At 39.4% G+C, this 23,404-nt stretch overlaps 1 protein-coding gene and 1 pseudogene across 26 annotated transcripts in view; one reads left to right on the top strand and one right to left on the bottom strand.

Moving 5' to 3' along the window:
- The window catches only part of VPS13B (vacuolar protein sorting 13 homolog B), a 778,478-nt gene that overhangs the window by 67,212 nt on the left and 687,862 nt on the right, over window positions 1–23,404 (top strand). For 22 of the 26 annotated variants that reach the window (XR_011389260.1, XR_011389259.1, XR_011389261.1 and 19 more), the window contains 5 exons: window positions 4,597–4,692; window positions 6,207–6,329; window positions 7,093–7,230; window positions 9,075–9,162; window positions 18,377–18,568. Coding sequence is in view for 22 of the 26 variants with exons in the window: in XM_051844655.2 (XP_051700615.2) it covers window positions 4,597–4,692; window positions 6,207–6,329; window positions 7,093–7,230; window positions 9,075–9,162; window positions 18,377–18,568 (637 nt within the window). In the remaining 4 variants the exon portion in view is untranslated. Of the gene's footprint in view, window positions 1–4,596; window positions 4,693–6,206; window positions 6,330–7,092; window positions 7,231–9,074; window positions 9,163–13,791; window positions 16,190–18,376; window positions 18,569–23,404 lie in introns of those variants that run through there. The other 4 variants (XM_070075354.1, XM_051844667.2, XM_070075355.1 and 1 more) reach the window with 1 other exon arrangement.
- On the bottom strand, window positions 11,366–12,003 carry LOC108176522 (PDZ domain-containing protein 11 pseudogene; annotated as a pseudogene).

The raw sequence follows: 23,404 nt of genomic DNA on the forward strand, positions 1-23,404 counted from the left end.
TTTAAATTGGATCACTGTGATTATTATAAGAATATAGAGGAGGAAAAGCAGAAATTAGACAATCACATAGGAATGCAATATTCAAGTAATAGATGATAATAAAGGCTTGGATGAGGGTGGTAGCAAGTGGATGTGTAAAAAATGATTGGATTTTGGATCTGTTTTGAGAGTGGGTAGGATTTTTCGATAGTTCTTATTATGGGCCATGAATGAAATAAAGAGAATCCAAGAATGGCTAGGTATAGGCTTCTGGAAGTTGTCTTCTGATTATTTCTATCTTTGAGGAGTTCACTTAACTCAGAATTAGGATGAGGGAGAAAGGTAAAGATTTGAGGAAAGGGGATATATGAATCATCTTGGGGAGAATGAGGAGTAAATAGACTTAGTAAATACTGTATACGTTCACTACTGACAGTAGGGACCTATTAGACAAAACTGATTGTGAATTTGAAGAGACCCCAGTCATCATGGTTGCATAATTTTTCTGTAGCCATTTTCTGCTACTTGTGTAAAGATAAATGGTGAAGGCTAGGTAGAAGACAATATCAATAGGAGCAGAGATTAAGAAATGGAGGAGACCAGATTTTTGGAATGATCATCTCTGTGAATATTGAAATCGCCAAGAATTATGACAGTGCTAATGTGGGACAGAATCGAAGACTGAAATCTCCATAGAATGAATGGAATGACCTGGGGATTTGATTTCATGACTACAGCGAGGAGGAGTTTTGGAGCATACAATCTATTCCTTATTTTTGCTGCTTTGAAAACTGACATTTACAAGGTTACTTCAAAATGTTCAAGGAAGAATGAAATTAAGGCTTTTTTTTTTGTTCAAAAATTTTTTCATGTCATGCCTCGTTTTTTCATAATACACATTTTTGAAGACCTCTCTTATGTTCAAGTTTCTCTAGATACGTGTATTTGCTATTTGAACACTTCCCTTTCTTTAAACATTTCATGTCTGATACTTTTTCATACTAGTCTTTGCTGCTTTTCTTGTGCCTGATCTTTGAATTTTGGGTTATGGGGCTTAGACTTTTTTTTCTTTCATTTTAAGATTTATTTATTTATTTGAAAGGTTGAGTTAAATGACAGAGAGAGAGAGAGAGGTATCTTCTATCTGCTCGTTAACTCCCCAAATGGCCACGACAGGTGGAGCTGGGCCTATCCAAAGTTAGGAGCCAGGAGCTTCTGCTGAGTCTCCCACGCAGGTGCAGCGACACAAGAACTTGGGTCATCTTCCACGGCTTTTCCAGGCCATAGCAGAGAGCTGCATGGGAAGTGGAGCCAGCTGGGTCTTGAACCGGTGCCCATATGGGTTGCTGGTACTGCAGGCAGTGGCTTTCCCACTACGCTACAGCGCCGGCCGCAGGGCTTGGACTTTTTTTTTCTAAATATTTTTTTTCTAAATATTTTCTAATGTGTGGCTCAGTAGAACACAGCTAGATCTTTGTATATGCTTCTGCATTCAGTCTGGAAATGTTTTGGTTGGTGAATGCAAATACTTTTTGGTCTCACAAAAATATGTAGTTGGAAGGGGAGGAATATTTTAATAACTTACTAAGAAAATTGTGGATATTCTTTTTTGATAGTACTCTAAAAGTCATTAAGTGGTTGTTTAAAAATGGTTTGTTGGGGCAGGTAGTTAGTCTAGCAGTTAAGATGTCAGCTTCCTACCTCACAGTACCTCGGTTCAGTACCTGGCTCCTCCTGATTCCAGCTTTCAGCTTCCAGCTAATGCACACGCTGAGAGGCAGCAGTTGTGTCATAAGTTTCTGCCACCTACGTGGGAGAACTGGTTTGTGTTTGTAGCTCTTGGCTTCCCAGTCCTGGCCGTTACTAGCATTTGAGGGAGTGAACTAGCGGAAGGAATATATTTCTGTCTCTCTTTTTTTTTTTTTTTCCCAAACAACAACAACAACAACAACAACAACAACAAAATGTTCTCTTGTGTCTTGAGCACTTGGAAATTTTCTGGTATGTATTCTGACATCCATGTACCTACCCTTCTATTTGTTATCTGTGCACCGACCCATCTGTTCATCTGCTTTTCATCTTCCAAAAGTTTATGGACCCTTTTTTTAGTTTTCGTTTCCTCCCCAGTTTTTCTCTGTGAATTTATTTCTTCATTACTGCATTTTTGGGAAGTAAGGAACTAAACCAGTAAAATGTTATTACAAGTATTATTTCAGGTAGCTTGTTAGATTTTTGAGAGATAACAGTATAAAAAGGAAGTCAAATTTATGCTATCATAATGTTTTTAATTTAACTTGGATTGTTTGTTAACTGCCTGAAATAAATTTATTTCATTTGGTAGTAAAGCTATATAATTTATAACTACAACAGATGGCAGGTTAAAATATATTTTAAAATATTCTTTAAGAACTTTTCCTAGTTAAAAATCATTTAATATTTTCTATTCTGACAAAAACTGAAAAAAATTCATATAATAAGTTTCAGTGAGAGTTTGTAACAAGTTGATTTAAATCAATCAAAAGTTTTTTTCTGGTTATTAGTGGGACAAAAATAAAGATTTATAAGCTGTGCTGTTTCAGCACCATCATTTTTTCTGAATTAGAGAAACATTTTTATAATTCAATTAACTGATTTAATTTTGATTAGATATAAATTTGTAAAGTTAAAATCTTTAAAGATATAAAAAGTTACTGTTGCCAACAATTGTTAGGTATTTAGTCAATTTTAGAATATCAGATTAAGACACTTATTTTTAGTGTTGATTTGTAAAGTCAAGGTTTGCTCGTTCAGTTTTATCTTTTTGTGTAATTTTTGCCTGCTTGCTTTGAAATTTGAAATTATTCTGGTGCATTTCTATTAACTCGATTGATGAGAAGAATTGTATTCAGCTGAAGATAGTCATTTACATATAAACTTTTACAGACTGTTAGGTAGTATTTATGGTTTGTGTATCTTTTCAACATTTTGAATAATTTATGCTTCTCAGAGTTTTCTCTAAGGAAAATATGTTGATTATTAGGAGGAAAACATTAGATTTCATTGTTCAGCTTAGATCTGAGGAATGTATGGAATTAATTTGTGGTTCATATTTTGGTCAGAAAATAAGGTCATGTTTCTACATTAGCATTTTGAACAGTTGATATCAGTCCAACAAAAATCATGCCAAATTAAATGTAGCATTTTTCTAATAATGTTTAAAATTGTTCTTATAATGTTTGAGTCCTTTTAATCAATTAATTGCTTTTTTTCTCTGCAATAATGGTAGACAGCTGAAGGATGATCAAGTTTAAAAAATTCAGTTTTACTTAAACACTGTAGGTTATGGAATTGTACTTTTAAACAGCAACATTATACATAGTAGCAGTACTAGAAACATTCAAAAAAGAGCTTATGAAATACAAAATATATAAAAATTTCTCTAGTGTAAGAAAAGAATAATTAGTTGATTCTGAATATATAGAAGTCAGGTTGACTCTCAGTATAAAGAAGTTATCATGCTTTGAGTGATAACTTTTCAGTTCTGTAACTTATTTGGCCTAAGCTAAATACTGGTTTTTAGATGAGATCGGGCTCTTTCAGTGTGGTATGGCTATAGACAGTACTGGTTTTTAAGAAGTATGATGTTTGACTTTGCATTTGAGTTTGAAGAATACCTCCATTTCACAAGAATAAGGGTGTTAAGTCATTTGCAAACAAAGGCAGAATAACTTTAAGACCTTTTTTTGGGGGGGTAATTTTAAGAATCACAGAAATGGGTTTACTTATATTCCTTACCAAGTGTCCCCTGTTTTTATGCTATCTTACGCTATCATAGTACTTTTGCCAAAGCTAAGAAATCAAACATTGATGCATTAATGTTAAATCCCAGAATTTACTTGAATGTTAAACTATCCTTTTTCTGTGCCTTGATTCAAACCAGGATACCTCATGGCAATTATAAAAATACTTTATAATTTAAGACATCTGATTTTTGATAAATTTAAATAATATGTTGTAAACTTAAGAGGAGTGACAACCTTATTTTTCTTTTGTCAGTATCTATCTTGTTATCTAGTAGGCACTCAGCATTTATTACATGACTAATTAGGTCTCTGAGATATACTTAATATTAACATACTTTGACATTTTACATCCATAATCCTACTAATTGCATAAGAATTGGAAAGACATTTGTAGATTCTATTTGTGTTTCACAGCTTTCTTTTTTGTTAGAAATAGTGAGAAATCTTGGAAGTGACTGAACTAAACATGGATGGCTATAATAATGAATATAGAATGTCTAGGTTATATATGTAAATTTTTGGCAGAATAAATGAACTGTTTTATAAGTACATGAACTATTTAATGACCATTATTTGTATAGCTTTCACTTTTAAAGCAATGTTAAGGAGGAGGAGTTAGAAAAAGTGGCATTTAAATAAGTTTAGACCAGAATATTCAACCTTTAAACCATGGATAATTTGTTACAGCTGTTTTTGTTGCACCTGTTTTCCTGCTTAATAATTAAATTTCCCGAATCTTAAAATTGGCCTTGTTCTCATCAGTTCATCATAATCATGACAGTTTATTGCCATTTAATGCTAATTTTGATTTACTTAATATTCTTATATTTCTTAGCTCACTGAAATGCAAGCCGAGAATAGTTATTACAGTCCCCAGAAAGTAAAATCTAAAGAAGTATTGTGTTGGGAACAAGAAGGAACTACAGTTGAGGTAATGTTTCAACAATGAGAATATTTTTAAAAAATTGAGTGGTTCTTAAAATTAATGTTTAATAAATACAGATGTTTATCCCAAGTAGCATAGTAGAAATCCTTATATTTATGGTTCTGTATTTCTATTGTAGTCAGCATACTGAGTCTATGAATTACTCCTTTAAGAAAGATTTTACTGTTATATGCAGCATTAATTTAGTCTTTAAATTTTTCATTTGCCTTCTGTATGTTTGGATGTGTGAATGTAGACTGTTCATGAAGTGCCAGTCATTGAGGAAACAAAGATTTGAGGACACACAGATAAGGAAGATCTTCCTCCCTCCCTCCCTCCCTCCCTCCCTCCCTTCCTTCCATTTTTTTAAGATTTATTTATTTACTTGAGAGGCATAGTGACAGACAGACAGGTCTTCAATCCACTGGTTTACTCCCTAAATGGCTGCAACGGACAGAACTGGGCTAATCCAATCCTGAGCCAGGAGCTTCATCCAGGTCTCCCTTGTGGGTGCAGGGGCCAAGCACTTCTATTGTTTTCCAGGCCAACAGCAGGAAACTACATCAGAAGAGGAGCAACCAGCACCCACATAGAATGCTGGTGCCATAGGCAGATGCTTAACCTACTATGCCACAGCGCCAGCCCCTCTTTCTTTCTTTTTAAAACTTATTTATTTACTTATTTGAAAGGCAGAGTGTCAGAAACAGAGGAAGGGAGGGAGATGGAGATGGGGAGGGAGGGAGATGGAGATGGAGATAGAGATCCAATTGCTTCTGGTGGTTCACTCTTCAAATGGGTATAACAACCAGGTTGGGACCAGGCTGAAGCCAAGGGTGCCATCTTGGTCTCTTAAGTGGGTGGCAGGAACTTAAGAACTGGAGCCTTCATATGCTGCTACCCAGGTCACATTATCAGGGAACTGGATCAGAATTAGAGAGTGGGGACTCTAACTGGCTGATGTGGGATGTGGATGTTCCAAGCAGTGGCCTAGGCTACTACATCACAACACCTATTCTGTTAAGAAGCTGTTTTAATAAAGTTTGGGATCTGCGAATACATTTGGAAAGGCCATAATCCTAAAGACATTTGAGTAATTTAGAAAATCTACAAGGAAATCTTATGACATTTTTTAAAAAAAGAATTATTTATTTGAAAGGCAGAGATACAGAGGTGGGAGGTTTGGGAAGAGAGACACAGAAAGATATCTTGCATTGCTGATTCAGTCTCCAAATGGCCCCAACAGCTGGGGCTGGACAGGCCAAAGCCAGGAGCCCAGAACTTCACCTGGATCTCCCATGTGGGTGGCAAAGATGCATGTATTTGGGCCATCTTCTACTGCATTTCCAATTTCATTAATAGGAAGCTTGGTTGGAGATGAAGCCACTGGGACTTGAACTGGCACTCCCATATAGGCTGGTGCTATAAGCAGTGCCTTAACCTGCTACATCATAGTGCAAGTCCTCTATAATGTTTTTGTTAAATACAAGTTTTTAATTATAATATTTCCTTTCCTCTTAAAGGCGCTTATGATGGGAGAACCTTTCTTTGACTGCCAGATTGGGTTTGTAGGTTGCAGAGCCATGTGCCTTAAAGGAATTATGGGTGTAAAAGATTTTGAAGAGAATATGAATAGAAGTGAAACTGTAAGTCAAAAACTCCCTTTCCTCCCTTTTGTAGATAGGATGCTGGTATAATGAAATGCTTACTGAAATGTTTAGCCCTATAAAACTTGTTAGACTATGTATCTGTCTTTTTTTTTTTTTTAAGGTTTATTTATTTATTTGAAAGAGTTACACAGGAGAGGCAGAGAGAGAGAGAGGTCTTCCATCCGATGGTTTACTCCCCATTTGGCTGCAACAGCTGGAACTGTGCCGATCTGAAGCCAGGAGCCAGGAGCTTCTTCTGGGTCTCCCACATGGGTACAGGGGCCCAAGGATTTGAGCCATCTTCTTCCTTCCCAGGCCATAGCAGAGAGCTGGGTCGGAAGTGGAGCTGCCGGATCTCGAACCGGCGCCCATATGGGATGCCGGTGCTTCGGGCCAGGGCATCAACCTGCTATGCCACAGCATTGGCCCCGTCTTAAAAGAGGAGCTTTACTGTTTTTCCTGCAAGAAATTATAGAACTCTGGGGAATTTAGAGTTGATAGCATTTAAAACCTGGTTAGTAATTTCAAATAGTTTCCAATACATCTTTTTTCTTGTTTATGCAATTACTTGGAGCTCTTCGTTGGTTTGTTAAAATAATAGATGATGAAAATGGAGAATGCATTACTCATATTTTTATAGTACTTGAAGTTTTACTAATTTCTATTGACTGTTCAATGAGTGTTATAAAACCAAGAGGTTTGTTTTCCTTCACAATGTAATGATTTTCATCTTGTTCATAAGTTTTGCATTTATTTTTAGGAAGCCTGTTTCTTCATTTGTGGTGAAAATTTGAGTACAAAAGGTTTGACGTACCTTACAAATTCTTTATTTGATTACCGGAGCCCAGAAAATAATGGTACTCGTGCAGAATTTATCTTGGATGCAGCTCATCATAAGGTCAGAAAATATATATATATATATATGATGCAAATTCTAGGCTATTTGAGTAGACATGTTGTGTGAATTTTTGTGATTAACATCTTTCTTCTCAAATAGTATCTTATGAATACTAATAACTTATTGACAAATACTGACACATTTATAATTTTGTGGCTCAACTTTTATATCTATAAAGATTTGAGGAGTGCTAGGGGTCTTTAGTTTTATATAGTATATAATTGTTTATTTGTATCCTATGGTTAAAGTAGTCATGGAAGAAAGCATACATGTAGAATTTTTATTATGTCTGGAGTTTCAGATTGGTGGGAGGAAATGAGGAATTTTACTTTTTACTATGTTTACTTTTTATTGTTTGAATTTTTAATGTAAGATTATAATAATATATTTATGGAATATTAACAAGTTTATGAACTAAATTTAGTAGTTCAAAAAGTTACCTGAGTATTAATAGAATAAATATTTTGATAGTTTAAACTTTTTTTAAAGGAATTTCTTCTTTTTTTTTTTAAGATTTTATTTATTTATTTGAGACGTAGAATTACAGACAGTGAGGGGGAGAGACAGAAAGGTCTTCTGTCCGTTGGTTCACTCCCCAGTGGCTGTAACAGTTGGAGCTGTGCCGATCCAAAGCCAGGAGCCAGGTGCTTCTTCCCGGTCTCCCATGCAGATGCAGGGGCCCAAGGAGTTGAGCCATCTTCTGCTTTCCCAGGCCATAGCAGAGAGCTGGATTGGAAGAGGAGCAGCCGGGACTAGAACTGGTGCCCATATGGGATGCCGGCGCCGCAGGCGGGGGATTAATCTTCTGCGCCATGGCATAGTTTAAACTTTTTTTAGCATTTACTTTCACTGTTAGGTTAATACTGAACTGCATAATTAAATATTTATTTATAATTTTTAGTTTAGAGTTTCAATTGTTTCATGTAAATTTCTTGAAATATGTAAGGGCTAACTCTTGAGAGTATACATTATTAGATTTTTGTGATAATGATAAAGGTTAAATGTGTATTATCTGATCCATTAAATTTTTAAAAAAAGATTTATTTATATATTTGAAAGTCAGAGTTACAGAGAGAGAGAAAGAGAGGCAGAGAGAGAGGTCTTCCATCTGCTGGTTCACTCCCCTATTGGCTGCCAACGGCTGGAGCTGTGCCGATTCAAAGCCAGGAGCTTCCTCCAGGTCTCCTATGTGGATGCAGGGGTCCAAGGACGTAGGCCATCTTCTGCCGCTTTCCCAGGCCATAGAAGGGAGCTGTATCGGAAGAGGAGCAGCTGGGATTCGAAACAGCGACCAAATGGGATGCTGGCACTGCAGGCGGTGGCTTTACCTGCTATGCCACAGTGCCAGACCCCTAAAAATTTTTTTAAACATTTATTTATTTGAAGGGCAGAGTTAGAGAGAGAGAGACATCTTCCATCTGCTGGTTCACTCCCCACATGGCCTCTGTGGCTGGAGCTGGGCCGACCTGGAGCCATCCTCCACTGCTTTCCCACACATTTAGCAGGGAGCTGGATTGGAAGTGGAGCATTGTGAAGGTACCACAGTGGTTGCTTTACTTGCTATGCCACTGCACCGGCCCCATTAAAGCTGTTGATTAGCTAGGTATTATTGGTGAAGTAGCAAAAATGTCTAGTAGAATTATGTATATCCTTTTGTGTGTTCTGTGATGGGAGTAACATCACTTTTCTTAGAAGTAAATTCTTTAGTTAACTTCTGTTCTTTTGTTTTTGGTAATCCTTTGAGTTGACATACATTGTATGTAAGATTATATGTATCTTACCCATCAGATTTTAAACTCAAAAATTTTTTCTATACTGTGTTCTGTTTGTTTCTTTGTTGGCAGGAGACTTACACTGAGATGGCTGGAATGCAAAGATTTGGGGCTTTTTACATGGATTACCTGTATACAATGGAGAATACCAGTGGCAAAGGTATTGGTGTCTTTCCTTTATGTTTGCCTTTCCTTGAACAACAGAAGCAAAGACATCTTCAGAATCAGTTGATCTTTTACCAGTTGTACTCTATTAGCCAGATTTATCTTCTAGTACTTTGAGGAATGGTGTAATTTTAATGTCATACTAGGATTTATTTAGAATTTTGGCATTTAAAATTGTTCTTTGTGAATTCTGTGGAAAGACATATTGTGGGCCAGCGCCATGGCTCAATAGGCTAATCTTCCGCCTGTGGTGCCGGGACCCCAGGTTCTAGTCCCGGTCAGGGCGCCGGATTCTGTCCCGGTTGCCCCTCTTCCAGGCCAGCTCTCTGCTGTGGCCTGGGAGTGCAGTGGAGGATGGCCCAAGTGCTTGGGCCCTGCACCCCATGGGAGACCAGGAGAAGCACCTGGTTCCTGGCTTCGGATTAGCGCGATGTGCCGGCCACAGCGCGGCGGCCATTGGAGGGTGAACCAATGGCAAAAGGAAGACCTTTCTCTCTGTCTCTCTCTCTCACTGTCCAATCTGCCTGTCCAAAAAAAAAAAAAAAAAAAAATGATTTCTTCAAGTTTAACTGTCATATTATTATGTATTATGCTTATTATTTCAGTCTTTTATATTCAAATGTTAGTGAAAATTTATTTTTTTGGGTTAATATTTTTCTTGTATTTGAAGACTTGTTTATTTAAAATTTCAGATTTCCAGGTTCTACCTCAGACCAGTATAATCACGTTCCAGGGGAAGGGCTTGGAAAAAACCACTGAAGCTCCTAGATTCTTTAAAGGCAAATGTTGGCTGGGGACACTTCACCCCATACCTGCCCAGGAAAGTTTAAATTTTGAATGGGTGATCTGAACATGCCAGTGGAGGTGGAGGGGTGTGACCTGGAATCACAAATAATGGGTCTGTAACTCAAGATCTAAAGGCATGATTAAAAAAAAAATCTAAGGACATAGCAAAAGGTTGTTATTCAGGGTTTGGGTGAAGAAAAGGCCAAAGCCAGCTGTTAATACAACTTACCTTATAAATTAGAAACTGAGAACCAATTTCTTACTGCTGCCTCTGAAAAGAAATGCATCTAAGACCCTTCTCTGGCTTACATTCCAGGTTAGACTCTGGGAAAGAAAAGAGAATTAAATTCCTATCATCCTGTGCAGAGAAATGTCTAAAGCTGGGAGCAGAAAGAGCACTGTTTCTTCTAGGACCCTCCATCCCATGCCCTAACTCGGTTACACTGTAGCTAAGGTTCCTGGGCCTCCCTATTGGTCTGGCCAGACACAGATAGTTGTGAATGGTATAGGACTGCAGGTTCCTATCTTTAGATGATCTTTTTGTTTTTGGTGTCAATAGCATTTTTTAAAAAGATTTAATTATTTATTTGAAAGCGTTAGACAGAGAGAGGGGAACCAGAGAGAGGTGGGGGGGGGAGAGGAAGGGGGAGAGGGGTAGAAGGAGGGGGGAGAGGGAGGGGGAGAGAGAGAGGGAGGGAGGGAGGGAGAGAGAGAGAGAGATATCTTTCATCTGATCAATCACCACCACCCCCCACCCCCTGCCATTGGCCACAACAGCCGGAGCTGCTCCGATCTGAAGCCAGGAGGCAAGAGCTTCTTCCAGGTCTGCCATGCGGGTTCAGGGGCCCAAGGTCTTGGGCCATCTTGTATTGCTTTCCCAGGCCATAGCAGAGAGCTGAATAGGAAGTCGAGCAGCCAGGACTCTAACCGGCACCCATATGGGATGCTGGTGCTTCAGGCCAGCTTGTTAACTCACTGCACCACAGCGCTGGGCCCCTCAGTAGCATTTTACATCCAATCGGTAATATTCAAAAGTTATACCAACATTTGTTCAGCATTATGTCTTTTTTTTTTTTTTTTTTCTTTCAAGAATGGGGAGTAGAAGGGGCAAGTGTCTTATGGGGGTCTCAGGTGTATGAGACCTTTGGCAGTACAAGGACAGGATGAGATGGCCAGGCAAGCCAGATGGAAGGTCCCTAAGATTCTTTTCCTATTGATTTCTGTAATTAAAATGACAGGTCCTGTGTAAGTCCTAACATATGGTATAGAATAAAAATGTCAAGTTGCCTTTGTTAGCTAGGTGCCCAGCAGACTAGGTTCTACCTAAATATCATCATCTTCCCTTCTGGGAATGAAGCTCACCTAGTAAACTAGGGAACTAAAAGTGCAGTACAGTTTGAGTGACACAGTTGGCTAGCTGTCCTCATGCCCCAACTCCAGTGTGCCAAGGAGGGGCTGAGAGAATGTCTCAGGTTGCTTCCTTGGCCTGGCCAGCTTATCCTGGCAGATTCCACATGGAGGACTATGGGATGCAACTCTCTAGTGCATAGTCCTCTCTTTTTGGCAATGATAATTATAGGGAAAGAAGCAGATACATATACTGATTTCACATACTGATTTCACAGGCTGTCTTCAGTATCTCAATAGCCTTGCTGTGCTCAGTATCTTAGAAATCCTCATCATTGATGGCTAGTACTTGATCACCTTCCTGACATCCTTCTTGATGTGCATCAGAGTCAGGAATCACCTTGCAGTTGAAGATACCCAGCTGTGAGGCTTTTCCTCCTCGGATGTTAAATCCTAGCTGAGCTTCCAGGAGGCTTCTTCAGTGTGATGATTTGGGTTAGACACTGGGTCAACCTATTGTTGTTGTCTGGGTGATAAGACTGTCTCATGAGGTGGAATCTATGCTGGAGGATTCTCATGGGCAGTTAGGAAAACCACTGTGTAGTCATTGTAAGGAATCCGGCTGTCCATCTTTGGTGAGGCCTGGTGGGCTGGACTCAGCCACCTTGGGGCCAGTATGCCGCCAGTGAAGTCTGGGAACTGGAAGCGGATGTTCTCTGGGGTCAGAAAATTGATTTTTCATAGCTTTAAAAAGGTGATTTGTTAATCTAGATGATTAAACTAGATCTCTGTATAAAAGATGATTTGTTAAACTAGATGATTTGTTAACCTCTGCACATACAAAGAAGACCAAAACATTTATCAAGAAGCCAATCAATACTTTTGAATTAAATATTTAGATAGTTATAAGATAGATTAATAGTTTAATGTTAAATTATTATTAATACATTATTAATATTATTATTAATAGATCATGTTAAGACCAATTGTATAAAGAGTGAGCTAAGAAAGAGGTCCAAATGAGAAAGTATTAATTTGTTTGAGGAGTTGAAGACTTTTCTGAGGTGATTTTTTTTAAAGATTTATTTATTTATTTGGAAGAGTTACACAGAGAGAGGAGAGGCAGAGAGAGAGAGAAAGAGAGAGAGAGAAAGAGGTCTTCCATCTGATGGTTCACGCCCCAATTGGCCGTAAAGGCTGGAGCTGAGGCAATACGAAGCCACGAGCCAGGAGCTTCTCTGGGTCTCCATGGGGGTGCAGGGTCCCAAGGACTTGGGCCATCTTCCACTGCTTTCCCAGGCCACAGCAGAGAGCTGGATAGGAAGTGGAGCAGCCGGGTCTTGAACCGGTGCCCATATGGGATGCCAGCGCTTCAGGCCAGGGCGTTAATCCACTGCACAACAGTGCCAGCCCCTGAGGTGATCTTGAAGTAACTTTTTGGGATATACAGAGAAGTGAGCAGTAATTTTTTGCCCTTTTCCTTTGTAGTGCTTCCTAAATGTTTTTCTCATTGGTCAGTCTCTGAATTCATTGCTTTCTCTGATCTCACTTAAAGTAATCTAATACTTTTCTATGAATTTTACTACTACTATATGTTATTGATACTTGTATTTGTATTTCTAGTCCAGACTCCTTAAATGTTCAGAATTAAATATCTACTGCATACTTGACATATTCACTTAGGTGTCTCACAGATATTTCAAAACTGAGTATAGGGGCTGGTGTCGTGTCACAGTGGGTTAAGCCACCAGCTGCGATGCTAACATTGCATGTGGGCGCTAGTTTGAGTCCTCATTGGTTCATTTCCAATCCCGCTCCCTGCTGTTGCACCTAGGAAGTCAGTGGAAGATGGCCCAAGTGCTTGGAGTCTTACCATCCATTTGGTAGACACAAAAAGAATTCCTGCCCTCCTGTGATCACACTGGTTTAATCCCTTAAAAATCCTCACATTTTTTGCATTGATTTATTTAATAATAAAATGAGAGTAATTTTTCAGATTGTGTTCTAGAATTACTTGGTCAGTAGTGATAACCATTAAAAAAAGCTAGCTATAGAGAAGAAAGTAAAATTTTTTGAGGAAAAAATTTTGGAGGAAAGTACCCGTGAACATTGAGGTAGAAATGTTCCTTAGTCAGATATGTGAAAGTCTGAGAAGTCTGTGTTAAATTTTTGCTGGTTATTATTGTGTTACAGTTGCCAATTGTAAGCTGGCAGGTTTCTTCTTGTTCAGTGTGATGTCGTGATATCTTACTCATACACGGTGAATATCATTATCTTGTGAAAAGGTGGAATCATTAAGTAATCTCTTACACCTGCAGATTTAGTAGTCTTTAATATTAAAACCTTTGTAGTTGCTTCATTATGTTTTCTGAAACCAAAAGTTTGACATTTTAAATTTTTAATATTTTTTTTACTTCTGTAAATAATAGATACCTTAGTCTTTACCTTTGCCTTTTTTTTTTTTTTTTTTTTTTTTTTTTTTTTTGGACAGGCAGAGTGGACAGTGAGAGAGAGAGACAGAGAGAAAGGTCTTCCTTTGCCGTTGGTTCACCCTCCAGTGGCTGCCGCAGCCGGCATGCTGCAGCTGGCGCACCGCGCTGATCCGAAGCCAGGAGCCAGGTGCTTCTCCTGGTCTCCCATGGGGTGCAGGGCCCCAGCACTTGGGCCATCCTCCACTGTACTCCCACGCCACAGCAGAGAGCTGGCCTGGAAGAGGGGCAACCGGGACAGAATCTGGCGCCCTGACTGAGCCTAGAACCCAGGGTGCTGGCGCCACAGGCAGAGGATTAGCCTAGTGAGCCGCGGCGCCGGCACCTTTGCTTTCTAGACAAAATGTTAGAAGATAAAATCATATAGAAACATTCATTTTATGTACTAAATGAATTACTAACATACATTTTATGTACTAAATAGTTAATTGTAAAGTGTATCTGTGTTCACACAAACCAAGAAATACAAAATTTCTAGCAGCTAGGGAGCCTCTTGTGTGGTGTGTTCCTTTTCTGTCATACTTCTTCACTAGAGGAATCTGCTGCTTTGAGGTTTGTAGGGAATCATTTTCTTGCTTGGATTTACCACTCATCCACATATTTTCCTTTTTTTTTTTTTTTGGTTTGTTTTGAAAGTTAGAATGAGAGAGGAGAGAGAGAGAGAGGGAGAGACAGAAACAGATCTTTCATCCACTGGTTCACTCCCCAAATAGCTACAATAGTTGGGGGCTGTGCCAGGACGAGGCTGAAGCCAGGAACCAGATTGTACATTCAGGTCTCTCAAGTGATTGGCAAGGACCCAACTACTTAGACCACCTTCTGCTTCCTTCTCATGTGCATTAGCAGGGAGCTGGATCAGAAATGAAGCAGCTGGGACTTGAACCTACACTCCAATATGGAATGCTGGCATTGCAGATGGTGGCTTAATGTGCCACAATGCCAGCTTATGATTAATTTCTTGATGTGCGGCTGAATTTTTTTAAATAATATAATTCTCTTGACAATATTACATACAATTTAAAAATGTGTTCATTTTTTTCTCTCAATTATCTGTTCATTTATTGCTTGCTTTTAAGTAGCTCTCTTGCTATGTTTATATTAGTCTGTGAATCTGTATTTGCATATACAGTGATGGTGATGGTAATGATAATGTTGGTTTTAAATTGGTTTAAATGCAAGGCTTTGTTCTAAGTGTTATATATATTATGTATAATAAAATAATGTGTAGTTATATATATTGTTTAATTCTCATAGTAATTCTGTAAGGCAAACAACATTATCCTCATTTTACAATTGAGGAAACAGCCAGCTCTATACAGATTAAGTAACTTGCAACATTATACACCTTGTTTTCTGGGATTTGAACCTGGTTAGTCTAGCTCTAGAGCCTACATTGATAACTACTGTGTTCATATTTCTTTCCAATCTAATTTGAATCAAGAAATTAATGGTTTGTAGAGTTTATGAACCTAGGAAAGTATTTTGACTTTCCAACAAGAGTATAATTTTTATATGCTTCTAGTATGCATTTTATTTAAATTTCTTGATTTGTTGTGTCCTGACATTTGTTTATTTCTATAACCACATGTTAGAGTAGGATTCTTTTTTTTTTTTTTTTTTTTTTTTTTTTTTTTGACGGGCAGAGTCGACAGAGAGAGAGAAAGGTCTTCCTTTTGCCATTGGTTCACCCTCCAATGGCCGCTGCGGCCAGCGTGCTGTGGCCGGCGCACCGCGCTGACCCAAAGGCAGGAGCCAGGTGCTTCTCCTGGTCTTCCATGCGGGTGCAGGGCCCAAGCACTTGGGCCATCCTCCACTGCACTCCCAGGCCACAGCAGAGAGCTGGCCTGGAAGAGGGGCAACCGGGACAGAATCCGGTGCCCCGACCGGGACTAGAACCTGGTGTGCCGGTGCCGCAAGGCGGAGGATTAGCCTATTGAGCTGCGGCGCCAGCCTAGAGTAGGATTCTTGATTCTTTATTATTGTGTTTAAGGATTAATTTTCTAGTTCACTGGATAGAGCTAAAGCAGGTGTTTTTTCTTTTCTCTACAGGTGTGAGTCTTACACAGAGACTCAGCCTCATGGGTATAAGTTTTCATGAGTAGCAGTGGGAGAACAAAGCCGGGGCTTTAGTGAATAAAGGCAACTGAAGGTTTTTAGTTTCTCATCATTGAAGTCAGGGTTTGCACTCTGATAGTGCAAATAGTTGGTAGAATTGTTTGATAGCTTGCAAGTTTCTAAGAAAATTGAGTTGGATAAGAAGACAACTTTTTGTCAGGAGGTATGAAATATAGTAGTACAGGTAGATGGTGATGGGAGTGCTGTACACTAGGTTTTAATTAAGTGCTATGAAAATCTTTCCTGTTTTTGTTTGAATAAATAAAATGGCTTAAGAATTAAAAAGTGTCATACATTGTTATGTACAATAATTGATATATGTATTCAAAGAAGTATTCATATTAGATAATGTGAATATCTGTAGAAAGAGGCAAGATTTTCTTTAGAAAACAATCTTGGTTCTTCTTCAGTATATGAACATACAAAGGATCAAGGAACTAGAATTCTGCATCAAGGAGAATGGCCATCATAATTTTAACTTGAAAAAAGTACAAAGCAGATGATACCTATCGCTCCCCCTCTTCGCGGAGGAATGACACAGGACCCTGCGCTGTTCTTTTGTCTGCTCGGCCCTTCCCGGGTTTGCTGCTGGTTCTTCCCGGGTTGGCTACCGACCCTTCCACCTCCGTGGAAGGGCGGTTCCCCCTGCCACTTTCCCCACTTCCGCGGGGGAGCGGCACACCGCCGGCTGGCTCTCTTGGGGGCTTCTCGGGGGCTGCTCAGGTGTTCCTCAGGTGTTCCTGGTGCATGTTGTCTCTCTCCTCCTTTATAGTCCTCTTCCACCAATCCCAACTCTGCTACCCACATGCCGAGTACGCTGCTCTCTTCCAATCAGGAGCAGGATCAGCTCCCGCAGTTTGTCAAGTTGGTGAGAGGCAGCTGCGTAGAAGTTTACTCCTCCCCAGTGCTATATCGTGGGAGAGCAGATGCATAGAATAAGTCTTAATTCCAGTAACAGTCTAGTCCGAGTTGCTCCCCACAATACCTGTTTTCATTTCCACGGTCCCTAGAAAACTCTCAAGGAGGGGCTGGCACTGCAGTGCAGCAGGTAAAGCTGCTGCCTGTGGTGCCGGTATCCCATAGAGGCATGGGTTCAAATCCTGGCTCCTTCTCTTCCATTTTAGCTCTCTTCTGGCCTGGGGAAGCAGTAGATGGCCCAAGTCCTTGGGCCCCTGTGCCCACATGGGAGACTTGGAAAAAAAAAAAAGCTCTTGGCTCCTGGCTGGCACCGCGGCTCACTAGGCTAATTCTCTGCTTGCGGTGCTGGCACCCCCGGGTTCTAGTCCCTGTTGGGGCGCCGGATTCTGTCCCAGTTGCTCCTCTTCCAGTCCAGCTCTCTGCTGTGGCCTGGGAGTGCAGTGGAGGATGGCCCAAGTGCTTGGACCCTACACCCGCATGGGAGACCAGAAAGAAGCACCTGGCTCCTGGCTTCGGATTGATGCAGCGCGACAGTCATAGCAGCCATTTAGGGAGTGAACCAACAGAAGACCTTTCTCTCTGTCTCTCTCTCTTTCTCACTGTCCACTCTGCCTGTCAAAAAAAAAAAAAAAAAAAAAAAAAGCTCTTGGCTCCTGGCTTTGGATTGGCGTGGCAGCCAACTGGGGAGTAAACCAGCAGATGGAAAACTTCTCTTTCTTTCTGCCTCTGCCTCTCTGTAGCTCTGCCTATCAAATCAATCAACCAATCATTTTTTTTTAAGATTTATTTATTTATTTGAAAGTCAGAGTTACACACAGAGAGAAAGAGAGGCAGAGAGAGTGGTCTTCCATCCGATGGTTCACTCCCCATTTGGCTGCAATGTCTGGAGCTGTGCCTGTCTCAAACCAGGAGCTAGGAGTTTCTTGCGGGTCTCCCACATGGGTGCAGGGGCCCAAGGACTGGGGCCATCTTCTACTGCTTTCCAAGGCCATAGCAAAGAGCTGGATCGGAAGTGGGACAGCCAGGACACAATCCAATGCCAATACAGGATTCTGGCACTGCAGGTGGTGGCTTTACCCACTATGCCCCAGCACCGGCCCATAAATAAATCTTGAAAAAAAAAAAAAACTCTCAAGGTGTCCTATGAATGTATAATTTAAAAAATCTTATTTTCAATGAAACTTTTAAGATATATTAGTAGTGTAATGCAACTTCCTCCAGAATCACCCTTTCCATTCAACACAATAGTATATTGGATATATGCTAATTAAATTTTATAGAGTAATTTCCTAAGAATGACCATTTTGATTTATAGCACTTGTTGCCATGTTATTAAGCAGATCACAGGGATAATTGTTTTTTGAATCAGTTGCTTTTGTTTTCAGGAATATCTTATCTGCATTGAGAAAAATACAGATCTTCAGAGTTTTTTGTATCCAGCTGATAGTGATATTAAAGCGTGAAGGTACAAACAAGATGAGAGAGGACTAATATTAATGTGTGTACTTTATGTCTGATTCCTGCTTAAGTTATATAATATTTGGTTTCTTGTAGGTTCTGCAAATCAACAAGACTTTTCCTCAGGAAAAAGTGAAGATGTGGGAATAGTCCAAGAGAAGTCTACTAAAAGCCTTGTTATAGGTCCCCTTGACTTGCGCTTGGATAGCAGTGCAGTACATAGGATTTTGAAAATGATTGTTTGTGCTTTGGAACATGAATATGAGCCATATAGTAGGCTAAAACCAGGTTGGTTTGTGATTCAATTCTTAATCTATTGCTAGCTGATTTTCGTTGATTACATAATTAAATTTGTCCTATTTTATTGAGTTTAACTTTTATTGTATTATGCCTATCTGTAAGGATTTATTTATTTCATTGTTTATTTAGAGATTAAATTTTATGTAGAAGTTATAGGAGAAGTCAAGATTTGGAAATTGTGCAAGTACTTTGCCAATATGTATTAGTATTTAACTATCATACCTTTGCAATACTTTTTCTAGAGTATACTTAGGAAATGTCATCCTTTTATCAAATTAATGATTTTTGAAGAACCAGGCTCAAAAGTTAGTAACTTAACATTCAAGAAAATTTAGATACCACTAGTAAAAAAGAATTTGCTGCAAACAAATTTTTTCAACATGGTATGAAGATACAGTTATCATAGTTTCATAAAATAAAAGTTTGCTTTTTAATGCAGTGAAACATCTCTTAAGAAGACTAGAACATGATAGCATAAGAGGGAATTTAGGATAATAGTTAATACCTCAGACTGTGGTTTCAAATCTGGCTTGCAGTTCTTATTAATCTTCTCATATTGCCTTATTATAAACACACCCAAACTGTTTGCAGATTTGACTGTACCATTTTACAGTGCTATCAGCAATGAATGATTGATTTAGTTTCTTTCTATCTTCCCAGCATTTGATGTTGTCCCTTCTCTATTTACCCATTAAGATAGGTGTTTAGTTTTAATTGGCAGTCCAAGAATCTCATTGTTTTTGTAAATATCCCTTCCTTACTAGATAATGATGTTGAATATCTTTTCCTGAGCTTGTCTGCCATTTTTTTATTCTTCAGTGAAATGTCCATGTGTTTTGTACACTTTTAAATTTGATTGCTTTTTTTCTAAAACTTTTATTGTCATTTTAAAATTTTTTATCTAAGTTCGTGACCTGTTTTGAGCTAATTTTTTACAGCATGGATAAGATTTAGTTTGAGCCTTATTTATTTGCTTTTGAATTTCCAATAACCCCAGCACAATTTCCTCTCTTGAATTGTTTTTCCTCCTTTATAGAAATCAATTGAGTATATTCGTGTGGGTCTGTTTCTGGATCTTCTAGTCTGTTGTCTGTTAATAGACCTGTGATTTTCTCCTCTGTCAGTTCCATACTGACTTGATTACATATAGCTCCATAGCAAATTCTTATATTTGCAACCCTAACCACAACTGTGTAACTAATTGTTCAAGAAGTAGAAATTTACTAGTGCTTTCAGAAATCCTCATTGTGCTACCTTCTTGTTACTGTCCTGACCACAAGATTATATATCATCGAGTCTAACATCTTCACTATTGCTTATTTTTGAATCCATGTAAATGGGATCACACTGTATATGCTTTTTTTGTCTCTGTTTTAACTGACATTATGTTTGAGAAATTTATTCTCATTATTGTATGGATTCCCGTTGTATGAATGTACCACAGTGTATTTTTCTGTTTTACTACTGATGAGAATTGGGTTAATTATTGTATTTTACAATTTTATTTATTATTTATTGGAAAGGCAGAGAGATACAGAGGAGGAGAACAGACACAGAGAGATTGTGCACCCTCTTGTTCACTCCTCAAATGCCTGCAACAGCTAAGGCTGGGGCAGGCAGAAGCCACGAGCCCAGAACTTAATTCAGTTCTCCCATTTGGGTGGTAGTGACCCAAGTACTTATGCCACTGCCTCCTAGGGTATGTATCAGCAGGAAGCTGAAATTGGAGTTGAAGTTGCATCTTTTTCATCTTTTTTTTTTTAGATGTATTTTTGGGGCCTGCTCTGGGGTGTATTAGGCTAAGCCTCTGCCTGCGGTGCTGACAGCCTGTGTGGGTGTCGGTTCGTGTCCCGGTTGCTGCTCTTCTGATCCAGCTCTCTGCTTATGGCCAAGGAAAGCAGCGAAAAATGGCCCCAGTGCGTGGACCCCTGCAACTGTATGGGAGACCCAGAGGAAGCTCCTTGCTCCTGCTTTGGATTGGCTCAGCTCCGGCCATTGCAGCCATCTGTGTAGTAAACCAGTGGGTAGAAAAATCTTCCTCTCTGTCCCTCTACCTCTCAAATAAATAAAACATTAAAAAAATTCTTTATTTACTTGAAAGGCAGAGTTACAGAGAGAGGAGTGGGGAGTTCATATGAGAGCAAGAGCTTCCATCTATTGGTTCACTGCCAAAATGGCCAAAACAAGCCAGGGCTGGGCCAAGCTGCAGCCAGGAGCCAGGAGCCTCTTCCTAGTCTCCCAGTTTGGTGCAGGGGTCCAAGCACTTGGGCCATCTACAGCTGCTTTCCCAGGTGCATTAGCAGGGAACTGGATCGGGAGTAGAGCAGCCAGAACTCATATAGGTGGCACCCATATGGGATGCTGGCACTGTAGGCTGTGGCTTTACCCACTTGGCCACAGCACCAGCCCCTGAAGTTGGGTCTTGAGTCTTGGCATTCTGATATGGGATGCTGTTGTCTATGTAGTGACTTAACTCCTGTACCAAATGCCTGCCCCTAGTTTTTGTTTTTTTTTGGATATTTTGACAGTGATTTCACAATCATTGCATTACCTATCTTTTAATAAACATAACGGTGCTCCAAAAGTTCATGGCAAAATGCAATGAAAAGATAAGTTCATTTTGTTGCAAAATATTTTTGATATCCCTGTACCATTTTTTCATAACATATTTTAACATATTTGAAATGAACTTTTTTTGAAACTTTTATTTAATAAATATAAATTTCCAAAATATAGCTTTTGGATTACAGTAGCTTTGTCCCCCCAATAACTTCCCTTCCATCTCCCGCTCCCTCTCCCATCGCACTCATTCAAAATCAACTTTTTGAAGGCTCTTTATGAATGTACACATTTTTATAGGGTATCTAAAAGTAGAAACACTAGGTCCAGTGATTGCATGTATTCATCTTTAGTGTCTGTTGCCATGATGTGTTTATTTCTGAAGGAGTGAATGAACCCCTTTACCTTTCTGCTTGCAGTGTATAAGAGTTTTAGTTGTTCTTAATCAAATTATGATTCCTACCAGTTTTGTATAACTTGTGAGCAGAGAATGGTTCTTACATTTTAAATGGCTGAAAAAATAAAAGAATTGCTGTTTTGTGACTAATGAAAATTATATGAAATTTATCTTGAGGTTCTAGAAAGTTTTATTTTGACATAGTCATGTTTATTTGGTTACATGTATTATCTGAGGCTGCTTTTGTGCTGCAGTGGTAGATTTGAGTAATTGTGATGACAGTATTGGCCACAAAGTTTAAAATATGTTCTATATAACTTTTTTTTTTAAAGATTTATTTATTTGAAAGAGTTAGTGATGGGGCCGGTGCTGTGGGGCAGTGGGTTAACGCCCTGGACTGAAGTGCCGACATCCCATATGGGCACTGGTTCTAGTCCTGGCTGCTCCTCTTCCGATCCAGCTCTTTGCAATGGCCTGGGAAAGGAGTGGAAGATGCCCCAAGTCCTTGGGCTCCTGCACCCACGTGGGAGACCCGGAAGAAGCTCCTGGCTTCGGATCGGTGCTGCTCCAGCAATTGTGGCCAATTGAGGAGTGAACCATCTGATGGAAGACCTCTCTGTCTGTCTCTGCTTCTCTCTGTAACTCTGTCTTTCAAATAAATAAAATAAATCTTTAAAAAAAAAAAAAAAGAGATTGAGACAGATTGATCTTCCATCTGCTGGTTCACTCCCCAGATGGCTGCAAAGGCCAGGGCTGAACCTGGCTGAAGCCCGGAGACCAAAGTCTTACCTGGGTCGCCCATGTGGGTGGCAGGGGCCAAAAATTTTGGCAATCTTCCTCTGCATTTCCCAGGGCAGTAGCAGGGAACTGGCTCAGCAGTGCAACAGCTGGGACACGAACCTGCATCCACATAGAATGCTGGTGTCACAGGCAATGGCTTTACCTTTTAAACCACAACACTGGCCCCTCTATGTAATTCTTCTGTTTTTTTTTTCATAAGTTTTCTCTCCATTTTCTTCCTCCTCCTCCTCTCCCTTCTTCTCTTCCACTGCCTCCCCCCCCCCCCTTTTCCTGCTGCTGCTATTTATTTTCGTATTTGAAAGAGCTACAGGAATGTGGTGGGTGGGGCGGGGCGGGGGTGGGGGGGGTGGGACAGATCATTCATACATTGGTTCACTCCCCAGATTGCTGCAATGACTAGGGCTGGGCTAGGCTGATGTCAAGAACTTCTTTTGGGTCTCCCACAAATGTGGCAGGGACCCAAGCACTTAAGCCATCTTCCACTGCTTTTCCCAGGCTATTAGCAGGGAGCTGGGTTGAAAGTGGAGCACCTGGGAGACAAACCTGTGCCCATATGGTTGTGGCTTTACCTGTTACACCACAACTTGACAACAAGTTTGCTGATCTTTTTTCTATATGCTTGTCAACATGAATCTTTAATTTTAACCATTTGAGAGGTATGTAGTACCATCATACTGTGATTTTATATTCATTTATCCAGTGACTAAAAATGTTGACCAGCTTTTGGCTTTTTGGACGTGTTATCTCTTGTTTATTCAAGTCTTTTTTGCCCATTTATCACCTTAAGTTTTTTATATGTTTCTTAGTGATTTTTCGGTGTTCTTTAAGTTTTATCTTTTTAATATATACTGTGGATATAAATCTTTGTATATGTAGCTAGCTGTCTGTGGCAAATACTTTCTCCTGGTCTGTCTGGGCTTTACATGTATTTCAGTGGTATCAGAAGTTGTTGTTATTTTGAAGAAAGAAATTGAAAATTTCTTAATGTTTTAAAATAAGCTAGTAAGTTTTTACGTAGCAAAGACCCATTTACATTCCTGAGTAGTATTTTATTTGTTAAGGGTAAC

The sequence above is a fragment of the Oryctolagus cuniculus genome, chromosome 6 (assembly GCF_964237555.1).
Source record: "Oryctolagus cuniculus chromosome 6, mOryCun1.1, whole genome shotgun sequence".
NCBI classification, from domain to species: domain Eukaryota; kingdom Metazoa; phylum Chordata; class Mammalia; order Lagomorpha; family Leporidae; genus Oryctolagus; species Oryctolagus cuniculus.